At 48.8% G+C, this 27,075-nt stretch overlaps 1 protein-coding gene across 1 annotated transcript; it reads left to right on the forward strand.

Moving 5' to 3' along the window:
* The first annotated feature begins 10,964 nt into the window (after positions 1-10,964).
* Positions 10,965-13,669, forward strand: LOC100821358. Its single transcript, XM_003560397.4, has 5 exons — positions 10,965-11,396; positions 11,840-11,962; positions 12,491-12,590; positions 12,686-12,849; positions 13,081-13,669. The coding sequence occupies exons 1-5, from the start codon at positions 11,055-11,057 to the stop codon at positions 13,309-13,311; spliced, it is 960 nt and encodes a 319-aa protein (XP_003560445.1). The 5' UTR covers positions 10,965-11,054; the 3' UTR covers positions 13,312-13,669.
* The last annotated feature ends 13,406 nt before the right edge of the window (positions 13,670-27,075 follow it).

Raw genomic sequence — 27,075 nt, forward strand, 5'->3', positions numbered from 1 at the left:
CAGTTGCAATAAGAGGTGCCATGGAGCCATGGGTCAGAGAGACGGTCATGAAGCTTTGTGACTTCTTTGACACAATCGGGCAAAAGTCCATCACGGTGGAACGCTGACTCCAGCTGAAGGATTCAATGATACAGATTTTGTGTGAATGTGAGATGTTCTTCCCTCCAACATTCTTCGATATCATGGTACATCTGATGGTCCAATATCACTGACGAGATAATCCTACTAGGGCCCTCCTTTCTGCACAACATGTATGGGTCCGAACGATACAACGGGGTGCTGAAGCGGTATGTTCGTAACAGAGGGCATCCGGAAGGTAGCATCATGCAAGGCTACCATGCAGAAGAGTGTGTGGAGTACACAATTGATTGGTTGGCAGATCGCAAACCCATAGGAGTACCCGAATCACGACATAAGGGCAAACTAGAAGGTGAAGGTGGGCTTGGCCGGAAGGTTTTGGATGTGTATTCATCGGGGAGAGAGGACGACTATATGAGAGCACATACAATGGTGCTGCAACATATGTACGAGGTCCAGCCTTTCATCGACATGCATATGGAAGAACTTGAAAACCGGTAACCTAACAGGAGTGCCGATTGGATAAACAAGACCCACAATGCAACATTCGCCATGTGGCTCAAGAGTTTTTGGTATGCCAGGGTGGCGGCAAATGAAGAAGAAAGGACCGCTCAAAATTTTTCGCGGCTACCCGATGGCTGCGTAGTGACTTACCAGTCGTACGCAATGAACGGGTATACGTACTACATCAAGGATCAAGATTGTAAGAGCAGTTACCAAAATAGCGGTATAGTGCTGGTTGCTGAGACTAGTTCTGATAACGAAGGCACTACAGAAGCGTACTATGGCGTGATCGAAGAGATCTTGGAGCTTGACTACACCTTCACCACCATCCCCATGTTCTGTGTCAGATGGGCACGTGATGCCAGACAAGAAGATCATAGTTTCACAACAATGACCCTGCCTCGTGAGGTTCCTCGTCATAAAGTGGACATGAAGAAAATCCTGGAAAGATGGGCACCATGGCAGTTTGCTACAAAATGCAAACAAGGTTTCTTCATCGACGACCCGACAAGCAAGAACCGTGTTGTCGTAAGGAGAGGGAAAAGAAGCATAGTTGGCGTCGACGGAGTTACTTCACAACAAGACTATGAAGGTTTTCCTGATCCAACATCAAAGCAAGAAGAAGAAGAAGCATCACGGACAATCCAGACAAGGAAGAAGTCAAGACCTGAGGCAAGAGAGGAGACATACGCTAGAAGCGGCCACAATGAGACCCTAACATATAAGAGGAAGGAGAAGACCAGAAAGAAGAAGAAGGACAAGATTGTGGAATAGTTGAATATTTGTGTATCTTTTCGTAGTTGATGTTTAACGATGCTTTTGAATGGAAAATTGTAACTTGTATCATGTCAAATTTGAAATCAAAAGTCTTAAATATGTTCTGAATTTGAAATAACTTGTTCAAATTTGAAATCAAAAATATGTTCTGAATTTGAAATAACTTGTTCAAATTTGAAATCAGAATGTCTTAAATAACTTGTTCAAATTTCAAATAAAATGTTTTAAATATGTTCTGAATTTGAAGTAACTTGATCAAATTTGAAATCAATTGTATTAAATAACTTGTTCAAATTTCAAATCAACTTTATTAAATAACTACTTGTTCCAATTTGAAATCAAAAATATGTTCTAAATTTGAAATAACTCGTTCAAATTTGAAATCAAGATGTCTTAAATAACTTGTTCAAATTTCAAATAAAATGTCTTAAATATGTTCTGAATTTTAAGAAACTTGATCAAATTTGAAATCAATTGTATTAAATAACTTGTTCAAATTTCAAATCAAATGTCTTAGATATGTTTTGAATTTCAAAATAACTTTATCAAATTTCATGGAAAAAAAATTAGCCCACCCAATCAACACAGCTTTTCGGGTTCGGGCCCAGCCCGGCGAACCAGGGAGCTGCCTACTACCTACTAGGGCAGGTTTGACCGGGCCCACAGGGCTTTGACCGAGCCCACCAAGTTTCGGAACGGCAACCGGGCCCACAGGCCAGGAGAAGAGGACAACCGGGCCCACAGGCCAGGAAGAGAGGACAACCGGGCCCGCCGGCCAGGAAGATATGTGATTCGGAAGTTAAAGTGCAGGTGGAGAAGGCTATTTATGCTGGTCAGATTCTCTGTAAACTAGCGAGGTGGTACTAAAACTCCCAATCCACTGCGCGAAAGCTCGCTCTGAGGAGTACTAGTGGCGGTGTAAACGCACGAACCGCCACTAGCATGAAGCACTAGTGGCGGTGAAAACGCAGCAAACCGCCACTAGTGTTGGCGCAAAAATTCCCCTCGCGCGGAGGAGCACTAGTGGCGGTGCTCGCAAAGAAACTAGCCACTGGTATGATACGCAGGAGCATTGGAGACACTAAGTTTGTGTACCGCATATCAGTGGCGGTTCTCACGACAAAAACCGACACTAGTGACGAATTTCCAATAAGCTATTAAATTCATAATATATTCTCCGGGTTTTAAATAAATACACCACCTGTTCTTTTATGTGTATAAGAAGATTGTTTATTCTCAGTAAACTTTTGAACCATAAATTCAAATGTTATATACCCTAATTTCTATGATTAAGTGTCATTATGTGTGGCTTTTGTGCTATAAAAATTCTATAAAATTTAATTTTTCTCAAAACATTGTCAAATTTGGTGTGGACACTTCCCTATTGCTATAGAACATCCATAAAAAAAATTCAAGTTCAAACAAAAAAAACATGTCACATTTGGTTCATGGGGTTGGATGGTTTCTGAGAGATCTACCTAGATGGTTCCAAAATGAAGAAGCAATGTGAAAAAAATGAAGAACCAAGGTGCATCCTTTTGAATTTTTGGACCAAAATTTATATGTAAGATTCTTTATTGATAGAAACATTCCATCCAAAATTTCAGATCATTTTGAGCAAAATTCAATTTTATAGCAATTAATAATTTGAATATGAACAACATAATCATATAAATGGTTGATGATATTTTTGTATTTAGGTTTCAAACTTTGCATGGGACATGATATTAGTAGTTTACACTCAAAAAGACAGGTGTTTTAATTTTTGGATGTACACGGAATTTAATATGAATTTAAAACTTGATTCAGAAATTAGTATCAGTGGCGGTTTTGCGGTCAAACCGCCACGAGTGCTGGATCCAGGAGCACTGGTGCAGCACCCGTGGCCGGTTTTGCAAATAGACCGCCACCCGTGCTCGCTCCAGTGCTATAGGCTCTCAGGAACACTGGTGGCGGTCCGAAGCACCAACCGGCCACGAGTGTCCAGCACTAGTGGCTGTTTTGCTTGGTGAACTGCCACTAGTGCTGGCGCAAAAATCTCCTCGGCCAGCACTAGTGGCGGGTTTATGCTTCGGACCGCCACTAGTGCTGCCGTGGTATAAATAGATAGCGACTCGATTTAGCGAAATTTCGAACCATTCGCCCGCGCGTCTCACAGACCAGCAGCGGCACAACGAACCCTAACCCGGGCGAAGCCCCCCCCCCCCCCGCCGCCGTTCCCCTCCCCCACCCGCGTCGCCGACCCCGACCTGTCGCCGTTCCTCTTCCCCGGCTTTCTCCTCCCCGACCCGCCGTCCCCGACCCGCCGCCGCCGCCGCCATGGTGCGCACACACGTCATCGGCCGCTACCGTGGCTTCTGCAGCCACGCCGTCGGCCCCGTCAGACCTGCCGCCCCACGACGAGCCAACGGAGGAGGCGGCGCCGCCCCGCCGCACGGCCGATTCGGGCCTGCCGGATTTCGTGGACGAGGTCCGAAATCCGGTGGCCAAGCCCCCCCCCCCCCCCCCCCCCCCGCGACGACACACCGCCCCGGCCGCCGGCGACGAGGTCAGTGCTAGGGTTAGGATTTTTTTTTTAAGTTTACAGTTTACTGTTCTAGGGTTAGGAATTCTTTTCCTTGCTTTCGCGATGGGTAAAGTGTAAAGCAAATATCCTTGAGTAGCAAATATGTGACTAATGTGATCAAAATCATATCCATGAGCAAATATCCTTGAGTAGGAATATAATGAATATGAATCTATGTCATATAAGTATATATTAATAGAGTATGCATTTTGTCTTAAGTATGCATTATGTCTTAAATATCCTTGAGCAAATATCCTTGAGTAGCAAATATCAAATGTCTTAAATATGCATTTTGTGGCATATGCATGATGTGGGCCCGGCCATCGTGCCGAGGCCGTTGAAATTTAGGGGCCCGGCCATCGCGCCGAGAGGGTATATGTGGGTGGGTAATTTTTATGCAGGTATCGTTGTCGGGTAGACCAATTCGCTAGCTTTATAGCACGGGTCATGCCAAATTTTTCTAGATTTACAATACGGGTCATGTCGAATTTTTCAAAATTTTAAAGTAATCCATGTAAGGGCATTGTATAGGAAGCTCAGGGTCGCGATGGAGAAAACCCTGAGGATTCACCTCAGGGTTCTTTGTCGTCGGGCACACCAATAGCCCATAGCCAAGATGACGAGCATGAACACGGCGGCGGTGATCCTTCGGGCTTGAACGCAGGCTCTGAGGCTACCACGTCGCAGGCTACTTCCAAGAAGAAGAAGAAGGCGCCGCGTGGGTCTAACAAGCCGAGGAAGGAGAAATTCATCATCACCAAGACTGACGATGTGGGGAAACCCAAATCACCAAAGAGGGCTGCGTCGTGTTTCGCCAACACTTGCAATGCAATCGTTCGCGAGTTCACGAACATCAACCAAAGATGGACCGAGGTGCCGCAGAGCGTAAAGGAAGATTGTTATGCCAAGGCATGGGAGAGGTTCGAGGTGCCTGATCCTGCGCTCTGTGAAGAAGTATTCGGAGCGATGAAGACCACAATACGTAGGGGTCAGAGCAATTGGGGTAGCAAGGCCAGAAAATTTTTGAACGAAGATTGAGAGACGGTGATACATAAGAAATGGCCGAGGATCACAGAGGAGGAATGGGAGGAGTTCAAGGAGAAGGAAAAGGATCCAAATTTCAAAGCAACCCAAGAGTGGTTTGCGGCGCTACGTGCCAAGAGGAAATTTAACCACTGCCTTGGCAGTCGTGGTATCGAGGGAAAGAAGCCGGTGTGGGAGAACGAGGACCCCGAGCTTGCGGCAAGAGGGATAGTCCCCCCCTGTCCCAACAATGCTCCGTGTCGCACCAGTGGCACCCGGGTTACCACTGCTGCACGACGCGCGGGTCGCCTCGCCTGCTTCCCGGGAGGGTCACGCCCCGGGCGGCAGTATACAAGCCGCTCGGCAAGCTACCGGCCCGGCGGGGCTAGCGGGGCTTCGAGGGAAGAATTCCCGCCTAGGCACCTCCCGGGAAGGTACTTGCCGGGAGGGGCGCTCCCGGGCACAGGCTCCCGCTGCGAGGGCGGGGCCGAGTAAGCAGGATTGCGGCGCCACGTGCGCGTGCGGCGGGCGCCCAACATGCAGGGTTCGTTAGGACAAGGAGTGAGGCGCACGACGCATTCAATGAGCCGACAGGGAGGGGGTTCACCGTCAAGTCAGGCAAACAGTGGCTGTCCAAGAGTAGATTTTAGGCCTTAGACCCCTAAGTACAAGGCTAGTGCTCCTGCATGTATGCCAGCGCACCGAGGAGGAGCTGCCCGAGCTCCCTGCTCGCCACTTGTAAACCATGCACCGTGGCACCTGTGGTATCCCCTTGGCTATAAAAGGAGGACCCCCGCCCACGGTCAAATGGTTCGTTCGACCAACCCACAGTTCTGCACTAGCAGTAGCCCAAAGTAGTAAGTAGCACTCAGCCAAAAGGAGAGAGAGAGCCTCCGGGGACCCTCCCCCGGCAACTTGTAAACACTCAATCTTTCGATAATACGAGCTCAGACAAGCAGGACGTAGGGTTTTACACCTCTGGGTGGCCCGAACCTGGGTAAAACGTGCGTGCATGTGTTCATAGCGTCTTTGCAGGCCACGCATCAACCCCGCCGGCGATCGCCGGAGCGATCCCCGTCGCCCTCTGCCGAACCTAAAAAGGGGGTGCCCGCACACCCCCGGTGTCAAAGCCCCGTGTTGCAACACTCCGTCATGACCGGTCCACCACCTTTGTGGGCGGGCCTGAAGCCCATCCGCGATGACCAGAAAGTTCTAATCGTAAGGCCTCAACCGCCACTTCTTTTTCAGTTTAGCTTCTAACACACTCACTTATAAATTGGCACCGACTTTGTCTTATTTCAGGACAAGGTCACCGAGTTCGAGTCGGAAGGCTCCCACGACGAGCTCCGTGCACAGTGGGATTCACCACTAAGCTATGCTCTGGGAAGAAATGAGCACGGGGGCCATATTCGAGCCTTAGGAACCGGGGCCCTTCGCCGCAAAGTCTTTCCTCAAGAGAAAGAAGCCCGGAGCCGTAAAAGAAAGGCCGAGAAGCACGAAGAAATAATAGAGGTGGCGAAAAGGACGGTGAGGGAGGAGTTTTTCGCTTGCTTGAAAAAAGCAAGGGACTCCGGCCAGACTATGGAGGAGTTCGTTTACGCGACACCAAGGCCACCCACTCCGCATGATCATCAGTTGACTCCGAATCCTTCGCCGCCACCGTATAATAGCAGTGCTGACTCCGGCACCGAACTCCCGAGTGACCCTGATGGCCCATCTGATGACATCTTGGTAAGCTCCTTACCGGTACCATAGTGTATATATATACTCAATTACGTCATTCTTCACACCATAACACTAACGTACGTATGTTAATTTGTTTGTCACGCACAGAAGAGTATTAAGTGCCGGATATTGATGCCATCCACTGATGCCAAGTGTGCCGGTCGTGCACAACACGCCCATGGCCCCGGATCATGTCAGGGTGCAGGTGGACTCCGTGCTACCGGAATTTGACAAGACGCCGGTCCCTTTTCCTCCAGAGGAGGAATCAGTGACTCTAGGGCAATGCCGGGGCACGTACATCCAGTGGCCCAGGAGGTTGGTTGCCCTCGCTACCCAACCTTCTCCCTCTTCGGCGTGTCCCAGAGTGTCTCCTCCGGCTTCCACTCGACGACTTCCCTCTCCATCGCCCCTTGGCCCATCCCCCAATAAGCCGGCACGTCCGGATTCACCAACGTCGGGGCAAGGAGGCTTCGATTTCGAACCAGCGCAAGACTGCAGCGATGATGACGCTGCACCGGCTCATGTGCCGCCGCCTAATACGTCGCCGCCCCACCGTAAAGACAGCCAACCCTCAAAACCACCACGACTTGCACCTGTGCCACGGAAATCTGTGGCGGGCGCGCTGGAGTACGCGTCTGGCAAGCAGGTCTCCCAGACCTTCAAGGATCAAGAGGAGGCCGAGTTTTTGAAACGCCGGCGAACCAATAAGAGGGGGTCCAAAATCAGCAAGAGATCCAGTGACTCGAAGAGTAAAGAGTTGGACTCAACAGGAAAGCAACCCAGCAATCCGCCAATAATCGAAGGGAATTGGGAAAACCGGCCAGATATTTTGAATATGAAGCCCCCCCTATAGCTAGTCATTTAGTCGGCGGAGCCTACTTCGTGGCTAGGGAATTCGATAAAGTGCTGATGTTCTACCCTGGACAACCGATGGTCAGCCTTAAGGATCTAAGGAGCCTGCCGCGAGAGATGCAAGAGCTACATGGCAACTACATGGCAGCATCAGCTAATTCTGCACAACATGGCCAATAGATGAATGTGAAGGTGCCAGAGTATTATGGCTTCTACGATGCCGAAACGGGGGACCTGCAGACAAAGGAATTTACCTTCGGCGTGGACTTCCTGGACTTGTTTCACGTCTTCAACCAGAAGTGCTTAGACAACAACATGTTAAGACTCTGGTGTGTATACTTCACAAGGGAGTCCTTCCGCCTGAAAGAACCACACGTTGCCATCGCCGATCCTCTCCTATTCAGCAAAGCAACCATCGGTCTAGAAGAATGGAAACGGGGTTCGAGAGAGAATGCAATTTCATACCTGGCTAAGTTCTTCGCAATGCACAAGCAACGCTGTTATGTTCTTACACTCTACCATTTAGAGTAAGTTGTTCTCACGACCATTGCTTTCTTTCTCGTTCCACTAAGTTGTTCTCTTTTCGATTATAAATGTGTGTTCTTTTTGTAAACAGCGAACATTGGGTGGTGGTGGCCTTCTCTTTCGAAGAAGCGTCAATGACATATCTTGATCCACTCCGACGGAAGAAAGGCTATGAGCCGCGCGACTTCAAAGCCGTCAGAACACTCTTCGAAGAGGCGTGGAAAAAGGCAGTAACTGACTATGAGGTGCCAAGCTACGGCAGGAAAAAAATGACCTATCACAGAAACTTCTCATGCATACAACAGCCGCAAGGGACGGTCTTCTGTGGATACTACGCTGCGTACATCATCCGCAATTGGGTCAACTGTTTCAAGCCTAAGATGAACACGACCTACCAGCAGATGGCGGATTACTTCAAGACGGAATCAGAATATGGACACAACCCAGTTGTTCTTGTGTTCGATATTCAAAGGGACATAGCCACCATTCTCAACAAAGAGGTCCTGAAGGAAAACGGTGATTTTTATGAAGGCGGGGTTGTGCCGATGTATTGAAACTTTGATGTACAATGTTAAATATTGAATATCTATCATGGATGTAATAAGTTTTCGTCTTATTTTCTTAATAAGTTTTGTGAACGGATGCTGTTATCTTCATGGATGCGTGATTTTCTCATATATATTGCTGTTATCTATCATGCTGTTATCTATTGCTGTGCTGTGATATATTGCTGTTACAGGAATGTTCTAATAAAAAAAATATTTTAAAAAACCCGGAAAAGAACAGTGGCAACCCTATTCACCGCCGCTAGTAGAGTACAGTGGCGGTTGCATCCCACCGCCACTGGTGCAGTACGAAAGCATACCAGTGGCGGTGAGGCATAACGGCCACTGGTATACCACCAGTGGCGGTGGGTAAGCACCGCCACTGTAATGTACCAGTAGCGGTGCGTACCCACCGCCACTGGAACATTACAGTGGTGGTGCTTCCGACGGCCACCGGTGCACTTTTCGGAGCTCCCCTACGGATTACCAGCGGCGGTTGTGCAAACCGTCACGGGTGCTGGCTAGCACCGGTGGCGGGTATCATCACCGCCACCGGTGCTCGTTAGCACCGGTGGCGCAGGCTTAGTGGCGGTCCGGGTTACCGCCACCGGTGTGTAATCCGGACCGCCACTGCTAACCTTTTCCAGAGCAGTGATTTTCAAGCTATCTATGCAAGACATGGTGATTTTGCTATCTATGCTGTGATTTTAAAGCTATCTATGTGAGACACGGTCTATGCTGTTGCTATCTATATGGCGATTTTGTAGTGGTCTATCTCTTTTGAAGCTATACTACTCCGTATTTGCTATCTATTTTGAAGCTGTTCCATAGCTTCTGGAAAAAGCTATACCATATCCATGGCGCCCTATCTGTTGTTGATTTCTTGAGCTGCCCGGCCACTGAAAAAAGTTTCAGTTCAGAAAACATGGCCACTGAAAAAAGCTCCAGTCCTATTATGTCTTTTCTTCTCATATTCTTATTAATGATATGTTGGTTTTGAAGCTATATATGTGATAAATGTGATTTCTGAATTTATTTCCTGATCTCCCAATGTTCTTGTCAAATACAAATGTTCATTTGAAGCTATATACTCCAGAAGAGTTGAAGAGACGTTCGTAGAGTTCTGTTCTGGAGCTTCAGTTCAGAGAGCTTTTCCTTGTCTTATAATACAGCATGTGATAAACGTTGATTTCTGAAACTTCGGTTCAGTTGCCACTGAAAAGAGAGGTTTAATTCATTTGCCACTGAAAAAAGAGAGGTTCAGTTGAGTTCAGAAAACTTCAGAATTTAGCCAAAGTATGCATGTGTATTGTGTGCAAATAGCAGAAAATGCAAAAAAGTCCACGTAGATGTCCGTTTCGGGGACGCCGTTGGGTGATGAGGGCGGACATCGGACGGATACATGTCCACTTGCTCCCCTAAACGGACAAAAAATGACATTTGGGAGAGATTTTTGGGGATCCCATTGAAAATGCTCTTTATACTCCTTTCTTCAGTTCAGTGATACTATTCCTGACCAAGCATCATCGAGTGCATATATACATACATGCAACTAGCAAAGTGTTATTGTTGCTAAGTGTTACTTCAGATCTTTGGCCGGAATGCAAACTGAAATAACCGGAATTTTAGGAATTTCACTTTAGATGCAACACCGTATCAATTATAATTTTTTTCTTTGGTCCTATCAACGGAGTTAGTAACGATTCTTTACGTCATTAAGAGTTAATAGTAAAATAACATGTGCAATTGTTTGTATTTTTACACGGACTTTAAATAATTTGTTAACATTAAACGTGATTTTGTACAATGAGAAAAGGGTCGACTCTTAGGCAATTCTTGCCTTAAGAGTCCCACTCTTTACGAATTTTATTTCTCTTTCTTCCGCGTCAACAAATTTCAAATAAGAATCAATCCAGAGTTGCCTTACCCAATATAAATAGTGGATTCCTTAGGAATCACAATACTCACACTCCCAAAAAAGGCAAAAACATCAACCGAAGGCAATGAAACAATCAGAACTACTAAAAAATGTTTGGGCGCCGCTATATCTAAGTTGCTTGATTAATTTTAAGAAAAAAAATTAAATCAAAGTTGACGGATCAAAGACGTTGGATTAGCATCAAAATCTCATTTCGCCTTTATTTTCTCATCATCTGTTTCAAATATTAAAGCACAAATCATATATAATGGTCAAGAAATCAACTCATCCAATTAAAAATCAAAACCGAAAATGTTTACTTCGTCGATGTCGCCCGTTGACGCCGGCGAGGCGGCAACTCATTGGACTCGTTGGTTCTAGCTAGGGCTTTGGGTTTTGGGTTTGGGGATGCCATTGCCATGGCAACTTGGAACAGTCTCGGCTAAGGCCCATGAAACAGGACCGGGAAGGAAAAACATGGCGCCAAACCCACCTCATGCTCCCGCCAGAAGAGAAGCGAAACTAAATCCATTTTCCTCTCATGGCGGCGTCGGCGCCGACGGGCTGCTTCAAGTGCGGCCGGCCGGGCCACTGGTCCCGCGACTGTCCCTCCGCCCCGCCGTCCTCCTCAACTAACCCCAACCCCACCACCGCCGGCTCCTCCCGCTTCGCTTCGTTCCAGCCGAGGCAGAACCCTAAGCCCGCGGCGGCGGCGGCGGCGGAAGGGGATGCGGCGGCGCAAGAAGGAGGTAAGAAGAAGAGGAAGGAGAGGGCGACGCGGCCCAAGCTCACGCCGGACCTGCTCCTCTCCGACACCGGTCTGGGATTCGTCCTCCGCTATTTTCCCAAGGCGTTCAAACCCCGCGCCGGGCCCGGCCACGAGGTATATATCTTTGCCGTTTCCCTGCCCCGACTAAATCCAGCCAGAGGACAATGGTTCCTCGTTTTTCTTTGTGCATTTCCTATGAAGTTAGGTGATCAATTTTTCCTAGATAGATATGCTGCAGTCCGTGGAAGGCATTTCATTTCTATAGATGCAACAACACTTCTGTCACATGCTGCCCTTTCTTTCTGTACATTTTGGCTGCAGGGAGTTATTCAGTACTCCCTCCGTTCCATAATTATTGTCGAAATATTACATGCATCTAGACACTTTTTAGGAATAGATACATCCATTTTTTGTCAAATTTGGGACAAGAATTATGGAACGGTGGAAGTAATTTACTGCATGTATATGAAGGGTATAACCTGCTGTTGCTCAATGTACACACCTACTTATTCTGATCTTTCTTTGCTCCTAATTCTGAGTTTATGTCTTGCTGTCAGGTGGAGGACCTTGGCAATCTGATCAAGCTTTACACGGACTGGCACTCTCGCTTGATCCCTTATTACTCTTTCGAGCAGTTTGTGCGCAAAGTTGAGAAAGTTGGGGCCAGTAATCGTGTTAGGGTAAGCTTCTTTCTTCCTTTCAGATTTTCTTTCCATGCAGCTACAGATAAGTTGAGCAGTCTTCAGATTATGGTTAACTTGTGTAATTTTTAGCTCTTTGAAGGTTCGATTAGGTTCATCATGTATTTTATCCTGTAGATAGGATGCTCGAAATGAATTAGCTATTCTTTTTTCGAAACATCAACCCCACCACCTGAACAGGAACAAAACTTCATTGTATGAAATGGGAATTAGTTATTGCCATCATGACTAATCCACTATGCTATCTTGCAACAGCATGTTGGCTTTATAAATCTCAATAGACTATGCTTTTTCAGGGTTTCCTTCTCATCAGTCGGTTGGTTCTTGCCATGCACAAGAGTACGATTACGGGGAATATGCGTAGAATTAATGTCCCTTGAGCTACTCCACAAATTCCAATAGACTTTTAGTCGTGCATCCTATTTTTTGTTGCTCCCATCATGTCAATTGACCTTGTTCTTCCTGGACCTATATATTCTTCACTGACACTGCGTTTCCTTGTTTTAGAGATGCATTTCTGAACTGAAGGATAGAGTTGCCAGAGGCGGGGATCCTACACAACTGCATGAACCGCCAGTGGAAGAAGTCATGCCAGAGGGAGAACCTGGTCTGAGCTCTTTGTTTTGTTTACAACACACTTTTCTGAATCACTGACCTGTATATCAGATATTCCAGTGATAGCAATTGCTCATTATCTTGCAGATGGAGCCACACAGGAAGACTCAATCCTAGGGACTGAACCTCCAACCACGGACAGTCATGTAATGGAGTCAGTACAAGAAGATATAGATCCACCACCAGTGGAAAGTAACGTGGATGCAATGCAAGAGGATTTGCTGAATGAGATCTATGAAAACACAGTGCATGTAAGTCATGCTTCTTTCAACTTGACCTAACTGTCGTTCGCACATGTAAGTTTGATGTGATTCATCTCATCCATGAAAAGAAAATAGAACCTTCCTAAACAGAAGAAGCTGTTAGTATAATCTACTGAAGCTGTGCCTTGATATTCTGTGCACTTTGGTTTTTGGACTTTGTAGTATATTATGAATGTTTTGCGGACCTAAGATGCTGCGTTAACGTTGATGGCATAACAGGAATCTGGAGTCAAACCTGGTGAGGGAGGCGCTGTAGAACCCTTGGCTCCAAGAGAGGCAGAGAAGTGTCAAGATGGAGGGGAGAGTGGCGGAAGCAAGCCAAGCCAAAAAGTTGAGCTGACAGAGGAGCAGAGGGCGCACATGGAGGCTAACCGGCTCAAAGCGTTGGAAAGAGCGGCAGCAGCTCGGGCTCGCGGATCCCAGTGGCAACCTACTCAAACTGCCACCTAGGCACGTGCAAGATCCTGAGTCACTCTGCATTGTTGATTGTGGAAATTGAGGTATAAAGGGCAGAGAACATTTCTCTCTGCTGATTTTTGTGCTAGAAGAGTTGGTGAAAGCTGCTTTATTTCGATGTTCGTGGTGGACTAGCTAGACAAGAGTTATGTCCAAATTTCTGGGTTTTTTATGGGTTCCGGTGTATTAAGTCCCTTGTGTGGCTCTTGACTGCAGCCTTTGAACATGGAAAAGAAGGTTGTATGTGCATTTCTGGAATTTGTGTGCATATTGATATGAGACCTGAATACCTGATGCTCTCAAGTCCCAACTCAAATTTGAGTACATTGATATGCAACCTGTTTCTCTGAAATTTGATGAGAAGTTGTTTGTGTGCATCATGTTTCTGTGGTATAATCTCTATGCACCGAACGTTCATCTTCAGTCTCTCGGAGCAAATGCTTTGCTGATCTTCGATCAGAAAGACCTTGCGCGTGTCTTGTGAGGTGTCAGAGGGATGACCCCGGGTAGGGTCATGGCGACACAACTCTAGCTAAGATGACGGAGGCAAGGCCGGCATAGTTATATATGCCGGCATCGTAAAGTCAAACTAACACTAAGCCAGCATCCCAGGCGTATGTCGGCATGGCTATTTTGTCTTATGAGTTTGCAGGATAAGGACGAGCCAAGATCTCTCAACGGTCTTATCCTGACCACGCGGTGCAAACTAAAGCAGCGTCATCATCATCTCAGCAAAAGCGGTCAGCGCCTACGTAATGATGCCAGGCGACTGCAGAGAGGAAGCACCGAAAGAGAATCTCTGACGGAAGCCGACAAAGGATAGCGGTACTTTCTGCAGGGTGCCAGGGAAAAGTAAAGTTGTCTTGTCCCCTACGGTGCCACCCGGAGGGAACCAAGCCGCGTGCCCGACGCGGCCCAAAGAAGATGACGTTAGACTTGGCCCACATGTCAGTGTGACATGGGCGGCCTATAAATAGAACCTTACCCCTCTGTAGAAAGAGATGGGGCACTTAGACATCTAGGGTTTCTCCTCCTCCTCCTTTTTTTCCAAAAATACAGCTCAAAGAGCGCCATTGTAGAGCTTCTCTATCTCGGCTAATACAACAAAGCAGGAGTAGGAGTCTTACCTCGGCAAAAGGGCTTCAAACCTGGGTAAATCCGTGTGTGCTTGTGCAACTTGTGCATGTTTTTCTTCACGTCCTCCCTCCTCTGGATCCTCCATCATCCATCGGCCCCAAGTTAAGCCATCCTATGGCATCTGCCATGACACCACCACAACAGTTGGCGCCCACCGTGGGGCCAGCAGCAACGCTGGCTGGAGTTTTCATCCGGACGGGAAGCTTTCTCGTCACCGGGGAGCGCGTGGTCTCCGGTTTGGTCAAGAGATTCGGCTCTCTGGGCTTCATCGACGACAACGCGGGCTGCTTCAACGGCGCATCGCTTCCCTGTGCAGGCCGCTTCATCAACTTCGGCATGCACGAGGTTTATGTTGCTACTGACAGTCCCTGCAGATACCCAAAGCAGGTGGCGATGGCCGAAGATCCCCCCGCCATCTGCCCGGTCCGCGGCCGGAACACCGACTGCCCCGCTGACCGTGTGGAGGTCATGGTGACGGCTCATGGTGTCGATGCGAGAAGGGACGCTGCAGGAAGTGGCGCGGTCCCAACCAAGTCTGGTAGAACGGCGAAGCTCCCCTTGGAGAAGCTGGAGAACATCGCCGCTCAAACTGGGACATCAGCTCTGCCGCCGAAGCCAACTCAGATCCAGGCCTCCATCGAACGGCTGACCGCGCTGGTAGTGTCGAACGCTAACCCGGCCCAGCTGCAGGCGGAGTTGGAGTTGGAGAGACAGAAGCTGCTGAAGGAAGCAGTCGATGTCGCTCACGCTCGACAACAGCTCGACATCTCGCTCCGTGAGTATAACAAAGCCCATGGTCTTAGTTCTACTGCGTTTACTAACCCTAGCCGAGTTGGGGAGGTGCGTAATCGTGGTAAGAACTTGAATGACGAGATGACAAGAGATGGCAGGGGTGCACCAGCAGCGTCGGCAAGTTTTGCCTCGGCACTGAAGCCGAAATACAATACCCCTGTCAAAAATCTCACGGCTGCCGAGGCTGCGGCTGAGGAGTTGCCGAATGTTACGGGAGAGGCACTTCGGCAGCAGCAGCTGCGCGTGAAACAGCTGCTCCAAACAGCTAACGAGCAGAATGAGGCGTATATGAGAATGCACGGCAAACCCGGCATGTCTCAGGTTATTCGCTCGGCTGCAGATGCCGGTGGCCACGTTGACAAGCAAGCGTCCTCACCTGGTGGCAAACGGAACAAAAGCGTAAACTCTGGCCGGAATAAGCAGCTGGAGCGTTATGACCCGGCTCTGGAAAAGATAGTCAGAAGGGTGGATGACAGCCAAAGCGGCATGCGTCCCGGCGACAATCGCTGAGACCAGCAAGAACGTTACTCGTTTGATCATGGACACCGACCTCGGGGTCCGGCACCCAATACTGCTGCAGGACAACAGGGTGTCGGGCGTGATCGACACTGGATTTGCAGTTCAACTAATCCTGTAGTTTAGCAGTAATTTTAATGAAGTTCTCCACAGGGATTAGATGAGCGACAATTTCTTTAACTTAATCTATAGCTAAACAAGCAAATTTGAGTGGCAAACAACTAAACTAAGCAAGTAAAAACAAGCTACAACTATGTTTTTGGGTTTTCTGAAATTACTATCCACTATCTGAAAACAGAACTTGTCAAGAACTGAAAACAGATAGCAGACAGTAAAACTTAACAGCAAAGACAGGGAAAATAAGAAGAATTGGGGAGGAATTAGAGAGTGAAACAACCTGGGATAGGAAGATTAGGACTTGGGGAAGGAGAATTAGCAGGAGTTTAGGATTGGAAAAAGGAAGAGGTGAGGTGTAGGAGCAGGTTTAGGAGGCTACTTGGTGCAGAAACAGAGAGAGGTTCAGAGTTAAAATCAGAGGAGTTTAAGCAGGTTTAAGAGGTTTAGAAGTGATGGACAGCAAGAATAGGATGTAGACAGGGTATAGAAGAAAGATCTAAGGCTGGGGAAAGAAGGAAATTGGGAGAAAGTAGCAGAATTAGGGGAAGAAAGGGGAGAACAGCAGGGTTTTCAGAATAAGTTTCAGAAACTGGATAGGGAGAGAGAGTTGACAGATGATTGAGAGATTGGGGAGGAAAGATTTATGCTTTAACACTCTAATATATCACAAAAATATATAGGAAGGTGACAGAAACATGGATCTAACAGGAAACAACACAGATCGACAGATTAAACACAAGAACTACAAAAGGTGACAAGAACAGTAAAACAACAATACTTAGACAGCAACAAGCACAAAGATTAAGCTACTAGGACAACAAGGAGAAGATCTAGTACATGGAACACATCACATACATCACAAGGAACAAGTTTAACATGAACATGAACAAGTTTTACACGACAGAATTTCAAATCTGAGGCAAGGAACACAGCTACTCAATACAGAAATAGAGGAGTAAGAAGAGAGGGAGTTAAGTTTGATTACAGTGCTTAGCAGAGGAAGAACATCACAGATAGGAGGTAAGGGAGAGATTTGTGGCCTAGAACTCTAAGAACAAGTGGAGGAGAAGGGGAGGAAGTAAATGGCAGCCATGAAAAGCAAACTAGAAGCTTGGATCTCACCAACCCTTCCCAGGGCTGGTCTGTTCTGAAGTGGAGAGGCAGGGGTGGATGGATTCGAAGGGAGGCTTGGGTTTGCTTTTATATCCTCTCCCTTGGCTGTCATGGGTGCAATGCAAGTGTCTACATCAACTTTAAGCTTATGCAAACAGCACCCTTGCTTTCTTCCTTGGCTGCAAAGCACATCCCTCGTTTTCTGCATTTTTTTTACATATGAGGGCAGCTTCTTGAGTCTTCTTCTCTGCTTTATGGACTGCTGACCAATTCTTCTTCTTCTTCTTCTTCTTCTAATTCTTCTCTTCTAGTCCTTGTTGCTCTGATGGATGATTATGTGACAACTTTGCACAAAAGCACAGCCAGCAGGGAGTTTCTTCTTCTCCTATTTTGCTTTATGACTTGGTTTCCTTTTCCTCTACTTTTGGTTTCTTCTCTTTTCTTCTTGAAACATGCTGATGGAGAGGGAAAAGGTGCCTCTGCACACCAAACCTGCATATGAATGTCACAGTGTTGTAAAATGGCAGATTTGGGCATATTTGGTTCAAATATTCAAATTCAAATTCAAATTTGCCAAAATTCAAACATGATCAGTACTAAATGAGTTTGAAATATATGTAAAGTGAGCACTGATCAGGGCGCAACCCCCCCTATCGAGGTGAAGATCACCGGTATGATCGTTACGATGATGGGTACTCGGCTATGGGCGACGAGGGTTATATCAGGTGAGAGCGTGACAATCTTGGCCTGCTCAGAGCCCGAGTTGGGAACAGACAAGTATCACCTCTGGATGCCCGATATCGGCTTGACAAAATTTATTTGTCCGAGCTTCTAGAGGAGCAAGGCCCTCCAGGACCGCGTTGCTTTGCGCATCGGATCATGAGGGAGAGACCAGCCCCGGGTTTCCAGCTGCCCAGGGTTACGAGAACGTATGACGGCAGCACTAAGCCGGAAGATTGGCTGGAAGACTATGTCACGGCGGTGAGCGTGGCAGGCGGCAACCGCAGATGGGCTGTACGTTATGTACCCCAAATGCTGGTTGGACCGGCAAGGATATGGCTGAACAACTTGCCGGAAGGCAGCATCAATTGCTGGATAGACTTCGAGGAAACATTTGTCAGCAATTTCACTAGCACTTACAACAGGCCAAATCGTCCTCAACAGTTGTCCATGCGCAAGCCATAGCGTGGTTTGCCCAACGATGCCAACACGGCCGCATGCTGTGGCAAAAGCTGCAAAGAGAGATGCCGGGCACTCTATCTGAGATGATCAGAATTGCTGACATGTATGCGCTTGGCGATCCGACTCAGCCATCGCTGATGCCGGCAGAACCACAAAGGGAGCAGCCGACATACAATCCTGCCGGGTTATTCCGGAGGAACGATCATCAAGATCATCGCAACAAGAGAAGAGATGATAGGCCGGATTATCAGTACGGGCCAGCCCGTGTCGCTGTAATTCAAGATCAACCTGATGTCGGCTCCAGCCAGCATCAGAAAACAGGAAATCAGCAATGGGTCAAGAAGGGAGAACAAAAGAAGCCTTGGCAGGATAAGCCGAAGTATACGTTCGAGGTGATGTTGGATCAGCCTTGTCGTTTTCACATGACTAACCCCAATAAGCCGGCGAACCACACAATGCGGCAATGCAGCTGGATGCAGCGGGCCGAGAAGGGCGAAGCAAGTCGGTTACCCCCTCCTCCCCCGCCCACAGGCGCAAACGCACAGATCCAGGGACCCCCTCAGGCAAACAATGCAGTCAACCAGGTGGAAGAACAAGAAATCCTGGGGTATGCCGGGAGAAATGAGTACAAGGAGCATCACCAGAGCTACATGATTTTCATCACTGAGTCCACTGACAAGCAAAGTCAGCGCAGTTGAGAGATGGAGGTCAATGTTGTTATGCCGGCTGGTTCAAAATTCATGTATTCGTCGGAGCATGAGATCAACTGGAACCGGGCAGACCATCCCAAGGTTATGCCCAACCTTGGCGGATATGCCCTGGTGGTCGACCCGACACTCATCGGGCCCGACATTAACGTCAAGTTCACTCGGGTTCTCATTGATAATGGGAGCAGCATAAATATCCTGTACCGGGACACGATGCTTAAGCTCGGCATTACTGATAACATGCTTGAGCCCAGCCGGACTACCTTTCACAGTATTATGCCGGGAGTGTCTTGTGCCCCGGGAGGCAAGATCCGAGTGGACGTCTTATTCGGCACCAGGGAGAACTGTCGGACTGAAAACTTAGTGTTCGAGGTGGTGAACCTTAGCAGTCCGTACCATGAGCTGCTTGGCAGACCGGCACTCGCCAAGTTCATGGCTACTACTCACATTGGTTATCTGAAGATGAAGATGCCGGGACCAAATGGTACCATAACTATCACTGGCAACTACAAACGCTCAATGGAATGTGCAGCGGCCGGGTCTGCTTTGGCCGAGTCACTGGTCATCGCTGGCGAGAAAATGAAGTTAACAAGACGCTGTTGCGATGGCTCAGCTGGCACAAATTGGCCTGCCGGCTATGACCAATCCCCATCGAAGTGTGGCCTTTCAGGCAGCCAAGGAGACAAAGAAGGTACAGGTTGACAGCGCGTTCCCGGACCGCACCGTCATCATTGGTGCCGGCCTGGGAGAGAAATAGGAAGGCAAGCTCAGCAGCTTCCTCCGTGAGAATCGGGATATCTTCGCATGGTCAACTCAAGACCTGCCAGGTGTGCCGAGGGAGTTGGCTAAGAACTCATTGCATGTCAGACCAGACGCAAGACCGGTGAAGCAGCCCCTTCGACGCTTCGCTGATGACAGAAGGAAAGTCATATCGGAAGAGGTATCCCGGTTCTAGCTGCTGGCTTTATCATGGAAGTGTTGCATCCCGACTGACTGGCAAACCCGGTCATGGTCGAGAAGAAGAAAGACGACAAAATTGTTGCCAAGGTGTGGCGCATGTGTATCGACTACACCAACCTAAACAAGGCATGTCCCAAAAATCCATTTCCGTTACCTCGGATCGATCAATTGATCGACTCCACTGCCGGGTGTGAGTTGCTGTCTTTTGTAGACGCGTACTCTGGTTTTCACCAGATACCACTGAACCCTAATGATCAAATAAAGACATCATTTACCACCCCGTTCGGGGCTTATTGCTATCGCACTATGCCGTTCGGTTTGAGAAATGCAGGGGCCACTTATCAAAGGTGCATGCTTGCACGATCAATTCGGCAAAAATGTGCAAGTATATGTCGACGACGTCGTCATAAAAACCAAGGAAAGCGCCACGCTCCTGGATGATATTGGGGAAACATTTGCAAATCTGAGGAGATTCCGAATGAAACTGAACCCAGCCAAATGCACATTCGGTGTGCCGGCAGGAAAATTGCTTGGGTTCCTGGTATCAAGCCGAGGTATAGAAATGAACCATGTCAAAATTGCCGCTATAGAAAGAATGAAATTGCCGAAGTGCCTCAAAGATGTGCAGAAATTCACTGGATGTCTAGCATCGCTGAGTCGTTTCGGTAGTCGGCTAGGTGAAAAGGCTATGCCCTTATATCAGCTGATGAAGAAAACCGACAAATTTGTGTGGACGCCACAGGCAGACCTAGCTTTTCAAGAGCTGAAGAAGATGATTGCTACGGCACCAATATTAGCTTCGCCGATGGAGAAGGAGCCTATGTTGTTATACATAGCAGCAACAAACCGAGTCGTTAGTGCCGTGATCGTAGTGGAAAGGGATGAAAACTTCAAATCGGTGCAGAGGCCGGTATATTACTTGAGCGAGGTGTTATCATCGTCCAAGCAGAAGTATCCCCATTACTAGAAAATGGCGTACGGTGTATATATGGCGGCAAAGAAGCTAAAGCATTACTTTGAGGCACATCAGATTCGAGTTATATGTGAGGCGCCCGTTTCGGAAATCATGAGTAGCAAAGACGCGAGCGGCCGAGTCGCAAAATGAGCTCTCGAGTTGGCACCCTATGCGCTGTAGTACGACAGACGGGATGCCGTGAAATCTCAGGCTTTGGCGGATTTCCTGGTGGATTGGGCCGAGATGGAGTATGAACCACCGCCCCCGGAAATTAACTACTGGAAAATGCATTTTGACGGCTCCAAGATGAAAAGTGGGCTTGGTGCCGGCATAGTTCTGACCTCGCCAAAGCGCGACCAACTTAAGTACGTATTGCAAATTCACTTCGCAGCATCCAACAATGTTGCCGAGTATGAGGCACCTGTGCACGGACTGAAGATGGCGAAAGAAATTGGAGTCCGCCGGATTCAATGCTTTGGTGATTCCGATCTGGTTGTCCAGCAATCTTCCGGTAACTGGGATGCATTGGATCCCAACATGGCGCTATACCGGTTCCATGTTCAGAAGATCAGTGGCCACTTCGAAGGGTGTGAATTTCACCACATACCTTGGCACATTGTCGAAACTCGGCTCCACATAACAGGCTATTCCGGCTGGTGTGGCGTTAGAGCATTTACGCAAACCATCCATCAAGCCATCACCAGAATCGGAGTCCATATTTATCCCGGTGAGCTCAGAGGCCGACGGCATCCCCATGGACATTGACGGTGGCAACAGTTCCAGTAACCCCGGGACTGAGTGCCTTAATTCGGCAGAAGCAATGGCGGTTGAGCCAATGGATATAGATGTACCGGATGAGCCGATCTTCACTACTCGTTCTGTGCCGGCTTGGGCGCAACCGATAATGTCTTACCTCAAAGATGGAAATATCTCGGAAGAGGAAGTGTCGGCAAGACAAATTCAGAGAAGGGCGAACGCGTACACCATCATCAATGGCGAGCTTTACAAGAGGAGCGTCACTAACGTCCTACAGCGATGCATCGAGCCGGAAGAAGGGCAAGAAATACTCTGGGATATTCATCAGGGGGGGTGTGGTCATCACGCGTCTTCGAGAATGCTAGTGGGCAAAGCTTTCCGACATGGTTTCTACTGGCCGAGTGCACTAAAGGAAGCAGAAGATATAGTCAGGAAATGTAACGGCTGCCAAAGATATGCCAGCAAGATTCATATGCCGGCATCCGAACTCAAGACTATTCCAATCACTTGGCCGTTTGCTGTTTGTTGTTTGGATATGGTGGGACCGTTCAAGCGGGCGCAAGGAGGTATGACGCATATCCTGGTTATGGTCGACAAGTTCACGAAACGGATTGAGGTGAAGCCGATAAAAAAGTGTGACGGTAAAACCGCGGTGTCATTTCTGAAGGATATCATCTTGAGATATGGGTACCCGCACAATATCATCACGGATAATGGTACGAACATCGCGGAGGGACCTTTCGCACGATTCCGTGCGGAGAAGAAAATCCGGCTGGATGTCGCTTCCGTAGCACATCCTCAATCCAATGGACAAGTTGAAAGAGCAAACGGCATGGTTTAGCCGGCATAAAACCTCAGCTAATTGAGCCATTGGAACGTACTCCGGGATGCTGGCTGGACGAATTCCCGGCCGTGCTATGGAGTCTCAGGACAACTCCCAATCGCTCTACAGGCTACACGCCATTCTTCCTCGTATACGGGGCGGAAGCTGTCCTGCCAGCCGACATTGAACATGACTCTCCACGAGTAACCATGTATACGGAAGCCGAGGTAAAAGAGGCCCGAGAAAATGATGTCGACTTGCTCGAAGAAGCACGGGAATTGGTTTTATCTCGGTCGGCCATCTATCAACAACACCTAAGGCGTTATCACAGCCGAAAGGTCAGCCCGCGAGTTTTTCGGAAAGGAGATCTTGTCCTCCGACTTGTGCAACGCACAGCCAACATGCACAAACTATCACCTTCATGGGAAGGACCCTTCATTGTGAGCAAAGCGCTCCACAATGATTCCTAGTATCTTATAGATGCACAAGACCCCAAGGCAAACAGGATGGACCGGTCAGGCGAGGAGACCAAGAGGCCACGGAACGTAGCTTTGCTTTGTCCGTTCTATACTTGAGAGCTGAGTATTTGTATCGTTTTTTCCTTATGCTGAATGTTTTAAGACAATGAAATTATCCGCCGAGTTCTTAAAAGAAACTCGGGGATTTCCATAACATTTAAGTGCTGAATTGCATTTATCTTTCGTATGTCGGCATGGCTTAGTTGCGTAATCTTATGTCGATCTAGTAGTGTGTCGGTGTTGAAAATCCCCTCTATGACTTCGCTGCTATCCGCAACCCGGCTTCATGGCAAGCTAGAGACGGATATAAAATAACCGAACACATGAAAAGCGACTGCGGAAACAAGCAATGAAGCGATCCGAGCGAATTTCTTTCTTAACTCGGTTATTGCCGAGCGAATTTGTCGAGTCACTTTTTTCGAAAGGGTGGTTTTATCACTTTGCGATTCATATGTCGAACGCCAGCAAGGCAGACAAAAGAACCGAAGTCATAAAATTTCACTAAGAGAAAAAATGAACTCGGGGACTCGGTCGGGAATTCGATAACAAAAGACTTAATTAAATTAAAAACAAGATGTCTTACAAACAAAAGTATTCCGGCTACATTTGCACCCGGCATTTCGGGGTTCTGATATTTCTAAAGTTTTTTCTAACTTAGCTAAGAAGAGACGGAGGGTTTGTTGGCACCGGAACTCGGCGCATCCGTCGCGGTGGAGGCCGACTCCACAGCAGCTTGCTCGTCCGCTGCTTCTTCGCCCCCGTCGGTCATCTCTGCTTCGGCATCGGATGGCGAGCCTTCCACAGACGTATGCACATCGACATACTGGATGAAGGAGTAAGCCCGCTCCTTGCGCTTGGCGACCAACTCGGGAATAGTGAGATAGGGGGAGCCGACACGCATAGACTGCAGCACGTCGAGGTTGATGCCGTCGTACCAGGACAGTACGAACGACAGTGCCTCGTCGGCGCCAATGCGCGCGGCCGACTCCCGCCAGTCACTCAGCCGAGACTCGACCTCCAGCAAGCGCTTGGCCAACTCCGGGATGTCCGTCGGAGCTTCTTCTCCCGGCCACAGCGCGCGAAAGGCCCGGATGCCGGCATTCAGCATGTTGACGCCGAATGACTTGAGTGGCTTGACCCGGCTCGCAATGCTCACCAGGTAGTCCACCAAGTCATACTCGTACGGCACCCCTGCTGCTGCTGCCGGATCCCTCTTTCGGCGGGCCGTCCTCACGGCCTCTTGGGCACCCTCGAGGGATTGAGGGAAGAATTCTGGCAAAGACAAGAAAATAGTAGTGAGTTTTGGCACCCTATCGCTATTACTCGGACAAATGATCAGATGAGGAGATTTGCACCAAGGCGACTTACTTGCCAGCATGTTGTCAATTTTGATGAGTTCGTGCCGGATGACCTTGAACAGCTGGGTCTTCTCGGCATCCTCCAACTCGACGGCAGTGGCGCGGGTCTCGAGTTGGGCAACTAGACCCTTGCACTTTTTCACCTCACTTTCCAGGCGGATCTTTTCATCGGCCTGGGAAGAGAGGGCCGAGGTGAGTTGACCCACCTCGGTTTGGTGCGCCTCGGCCTGCACCGCAATCTGTGCCTGCAGCCGGGTTATTTCCTCCCGATGCTGCTCGGCTAGCCGAGTCTTCTCATCTGTTTAGCAGACATATATTACAGAGACTGACATCTAATATGGATGAAACCCGGAATAGGGATGAAGTGTTACCTTGGACCTCGGCGACGCGCTTCAACAGCTCCGCCACTTGAGTGGTGTCCCTGGCTGTGAACAAGAACAAGTGTTAGTCTTTGCAGAACATTGATACTCGGACAAAGATCTTATTCCGATAAAATATACTTACTTTGGCTCTTGCGGTCAGCCTTCAGAGCCTCGTGCTCCGCCTCCAGCTTCTTGTGCTTTGCAAGCAAAGTCTTGAAGGTAGCGGTGCGTTTGTTCATGCAGGACTGCAAAGCGACAATTCACTGGTAAGTTTGGTACAGTAAAGAAGTCAGCAATTACAAGCTTCAAGCCAACTATTCTAAACCCAGCCTGAATCTCGGGGAATAAGTGTTTAAAGCTTCTAAAGCTTCAGGCCGACTATTCTAAACCCCGCTTGAATCTCGGGGAATAAGTGTTTGAAGCTTCTAAAGCTTCAAGCCGACTATTCTAAACCCGGCCTGAATCTCGGGGAATAAGTGTTTGAAGCTTCTAAAGCTTCAGGCCGACTATTCTAAACCCGGCCCGAATCTCGGGGAATAAGTGTTTGAAGCTTCTAAAGCTTCAGGCCGACTATTCTAAACCCGGCCCGAATCTCGGGGAATAAGTGTTTGAAGCTTCTAAAGCTTCAGGCCGACTATTCTAAACCCGGCCTGAATCCCGGGGAATAAGTGTTTGAAGCTTCTAAAGCTTCAGGCCGACTATTCTAAACCCGGCCTGAATCTCGGGGAGTAAGTGTTTGAAGCTTCTAAAGCTTCAGGCCGACTATTCTAAACCCGGCCTGAGTCTCGGGGAATAAGTGTTTGACATTTCTAAGTGTTGCGGAGTGTTTGAAAATTTAAGGGGATAAGCTTCAGGCCGACTAATTCTTACTCGCCCTAAACCTCGGTGACTAGGAGTATGGGTACTATACTGGAATTGAAAAATAAATATTTTAAGGAATTCTTCAAACCTCGGCAGATCGGTTGGCCTCAAACAAGGCCACCCTTTCTTGGTACATCCGATTGGCCACCGATTCTGGAGTCGCCGCGGGTGGAGGTCCCACCAGCGGGCTTTGCCGAGCCGCCTAGAGGGTGCTGGAGGTCACCTCGTAACTGTCGGCGCTGTTCCAGTCTGTTACGAACTGGCCCAGTGACCCCCAGCTGTGCCCGCTGGTCGTCCGGAGGGGAACCCCTTGATGCCTGCCGGAAGGCTGCGGACCAGTGGAACCCGGAGCTTCCGATCCTGCCGCGGCAGCGGGGCCTTTAGCCTTCTTGGCCCGCGCGGCAGCAACTTGGGCGGCTTTCGACTGTGATGGAGACGGAGTCAGCTGTGGTCCTTGGGGTTCCTGGGGACCCGTTGCCGGCTGCCGTGGCGTCTTCGAGGCTTGCGGCTCCGTCGACGTCTCGACTGCAGCCGAGGTTGCCGAGGCTCCGGCCGCAGGAGTCTCCGTCTGGCCGACGACCGTGGCGTCGACGCTCGGGCCGACGTCCTGGGCGGGGGAGGGCAGATCCGCGGCGGTTTTGGCCTCACCCGTGGCCGGGTTTGAAGCCTCGGCACGGGAAGACGGAGCCGCCGGGATCTCAGACGCAATGCACGTCTGAGATTGCGTGGCCGTCAGAGCCTCCCTGCAGAAATAAAAGTTAGTTGCTTGCTTGACAACAAAAGAAGAAAACCGACATCAGAGGTTGAGGTAATATTGGCCTTACCCGGCGATCAGGGGCTTAGGCTTGGGGCCACGTGCCGCAGTTTTCTTCCGCTTCACATTCTGCGAAAGATCTTTCTCGGCGGCGCGCTTCGAGACTGCGCGCCTCTCCCGGACCGGCGCCTGCATCCGATGCCTCGATAGCAGGCTCGCCCGAGTCGGCTATTTACGGGATAAAGCAAGAGTAAATACTTTGCTAACAAGTATGGTAAGGATTACAAGGGGTTGTCGGAGATCCTTACTCTCGGTACATCGAGGGCCGGCATGGGCGATCGGCATGAAGTCCTCTAAATCCGGATCTTCAGCGTCAATAGACCTGCGCGGGGCTGCGAAACGTTTGTCCGGGGAATTCCCGTCTTCGCGTCGTTGAAGAGAGAACCTCTGCATAAAGAAGTCAAATTGAGCCGAGAAAGGAATCGTCAGATAAGGGCCGGCATAACCATATGTCGGATATGAACAGGAGATAAGTAAAAATTAAAACTTACCGGAGGAGCGCGGCGATCCCGGCTGTATGCTTGCATACCCCATGTCCATTTCTCGGACATGTTTGTCTTGGCGATCGCCTTGACCCGACGCCGGATTTCAGCGTGGGTGAGCTTGAAGGTCGACACCCTGTTCGGGTCGAATTGGCCGCCATAGAAACACATCTTGTGTACCCGACGCTGGAATGGACACAGCCGCCGATACACAAAAGTGGCCAACAGATCGTCATCCCGTTGTCCTTGAGCTCGAGGATGGCAGCGTGGATCTCGTTGACCTCCGGGAGGCCCTCCTTCGGGTC

The sequence above is a fragment of the Brachypodium distachyon genome, chromosome 1 (assembly GCF_000005505.3).
Source record: "Brachypodium distachyon strain Bd21 chromosome 1, Brachypodium_distachyon_v3.0, whole genome shotgun sequence".
Taxonomy (NCBI): domain Eukaryota; kingdom Viridiplantae; phylum Streptophyta; class Magnoliopsida; order Poales; family Poaceae; genus Brachypodium; species Brachypodium distachyon.

What these genes read in the sequence shown, in the direction of transcription:
- LOC100821358 (XM_003560397.4), top strand. Translation starts at nt 11,055, where the DNA reads ATGGCGGCGTCGGCGCCGACGGGCTGCTTCAAGTGCGGCCGGCCGGGC. An exon ending in GCGCCGGGCCCGGCCACGAG is followed by an intron (nt 11,397 to 11,839) that starts GTATATATCTTT and finishes TCTTGCTGTCAG; the next exon opens with GTGGAGGACCTTGGCAATCT. An exon ending in CATGCCAGAGGGAGAACCTG is followed by an intron (nt 12,591 to 12,685) that starts GTCTGAGCTCTT and finishes ATTATCTTGCAG; the next exon opens with ATGGAGCCACACAGGAAGAC.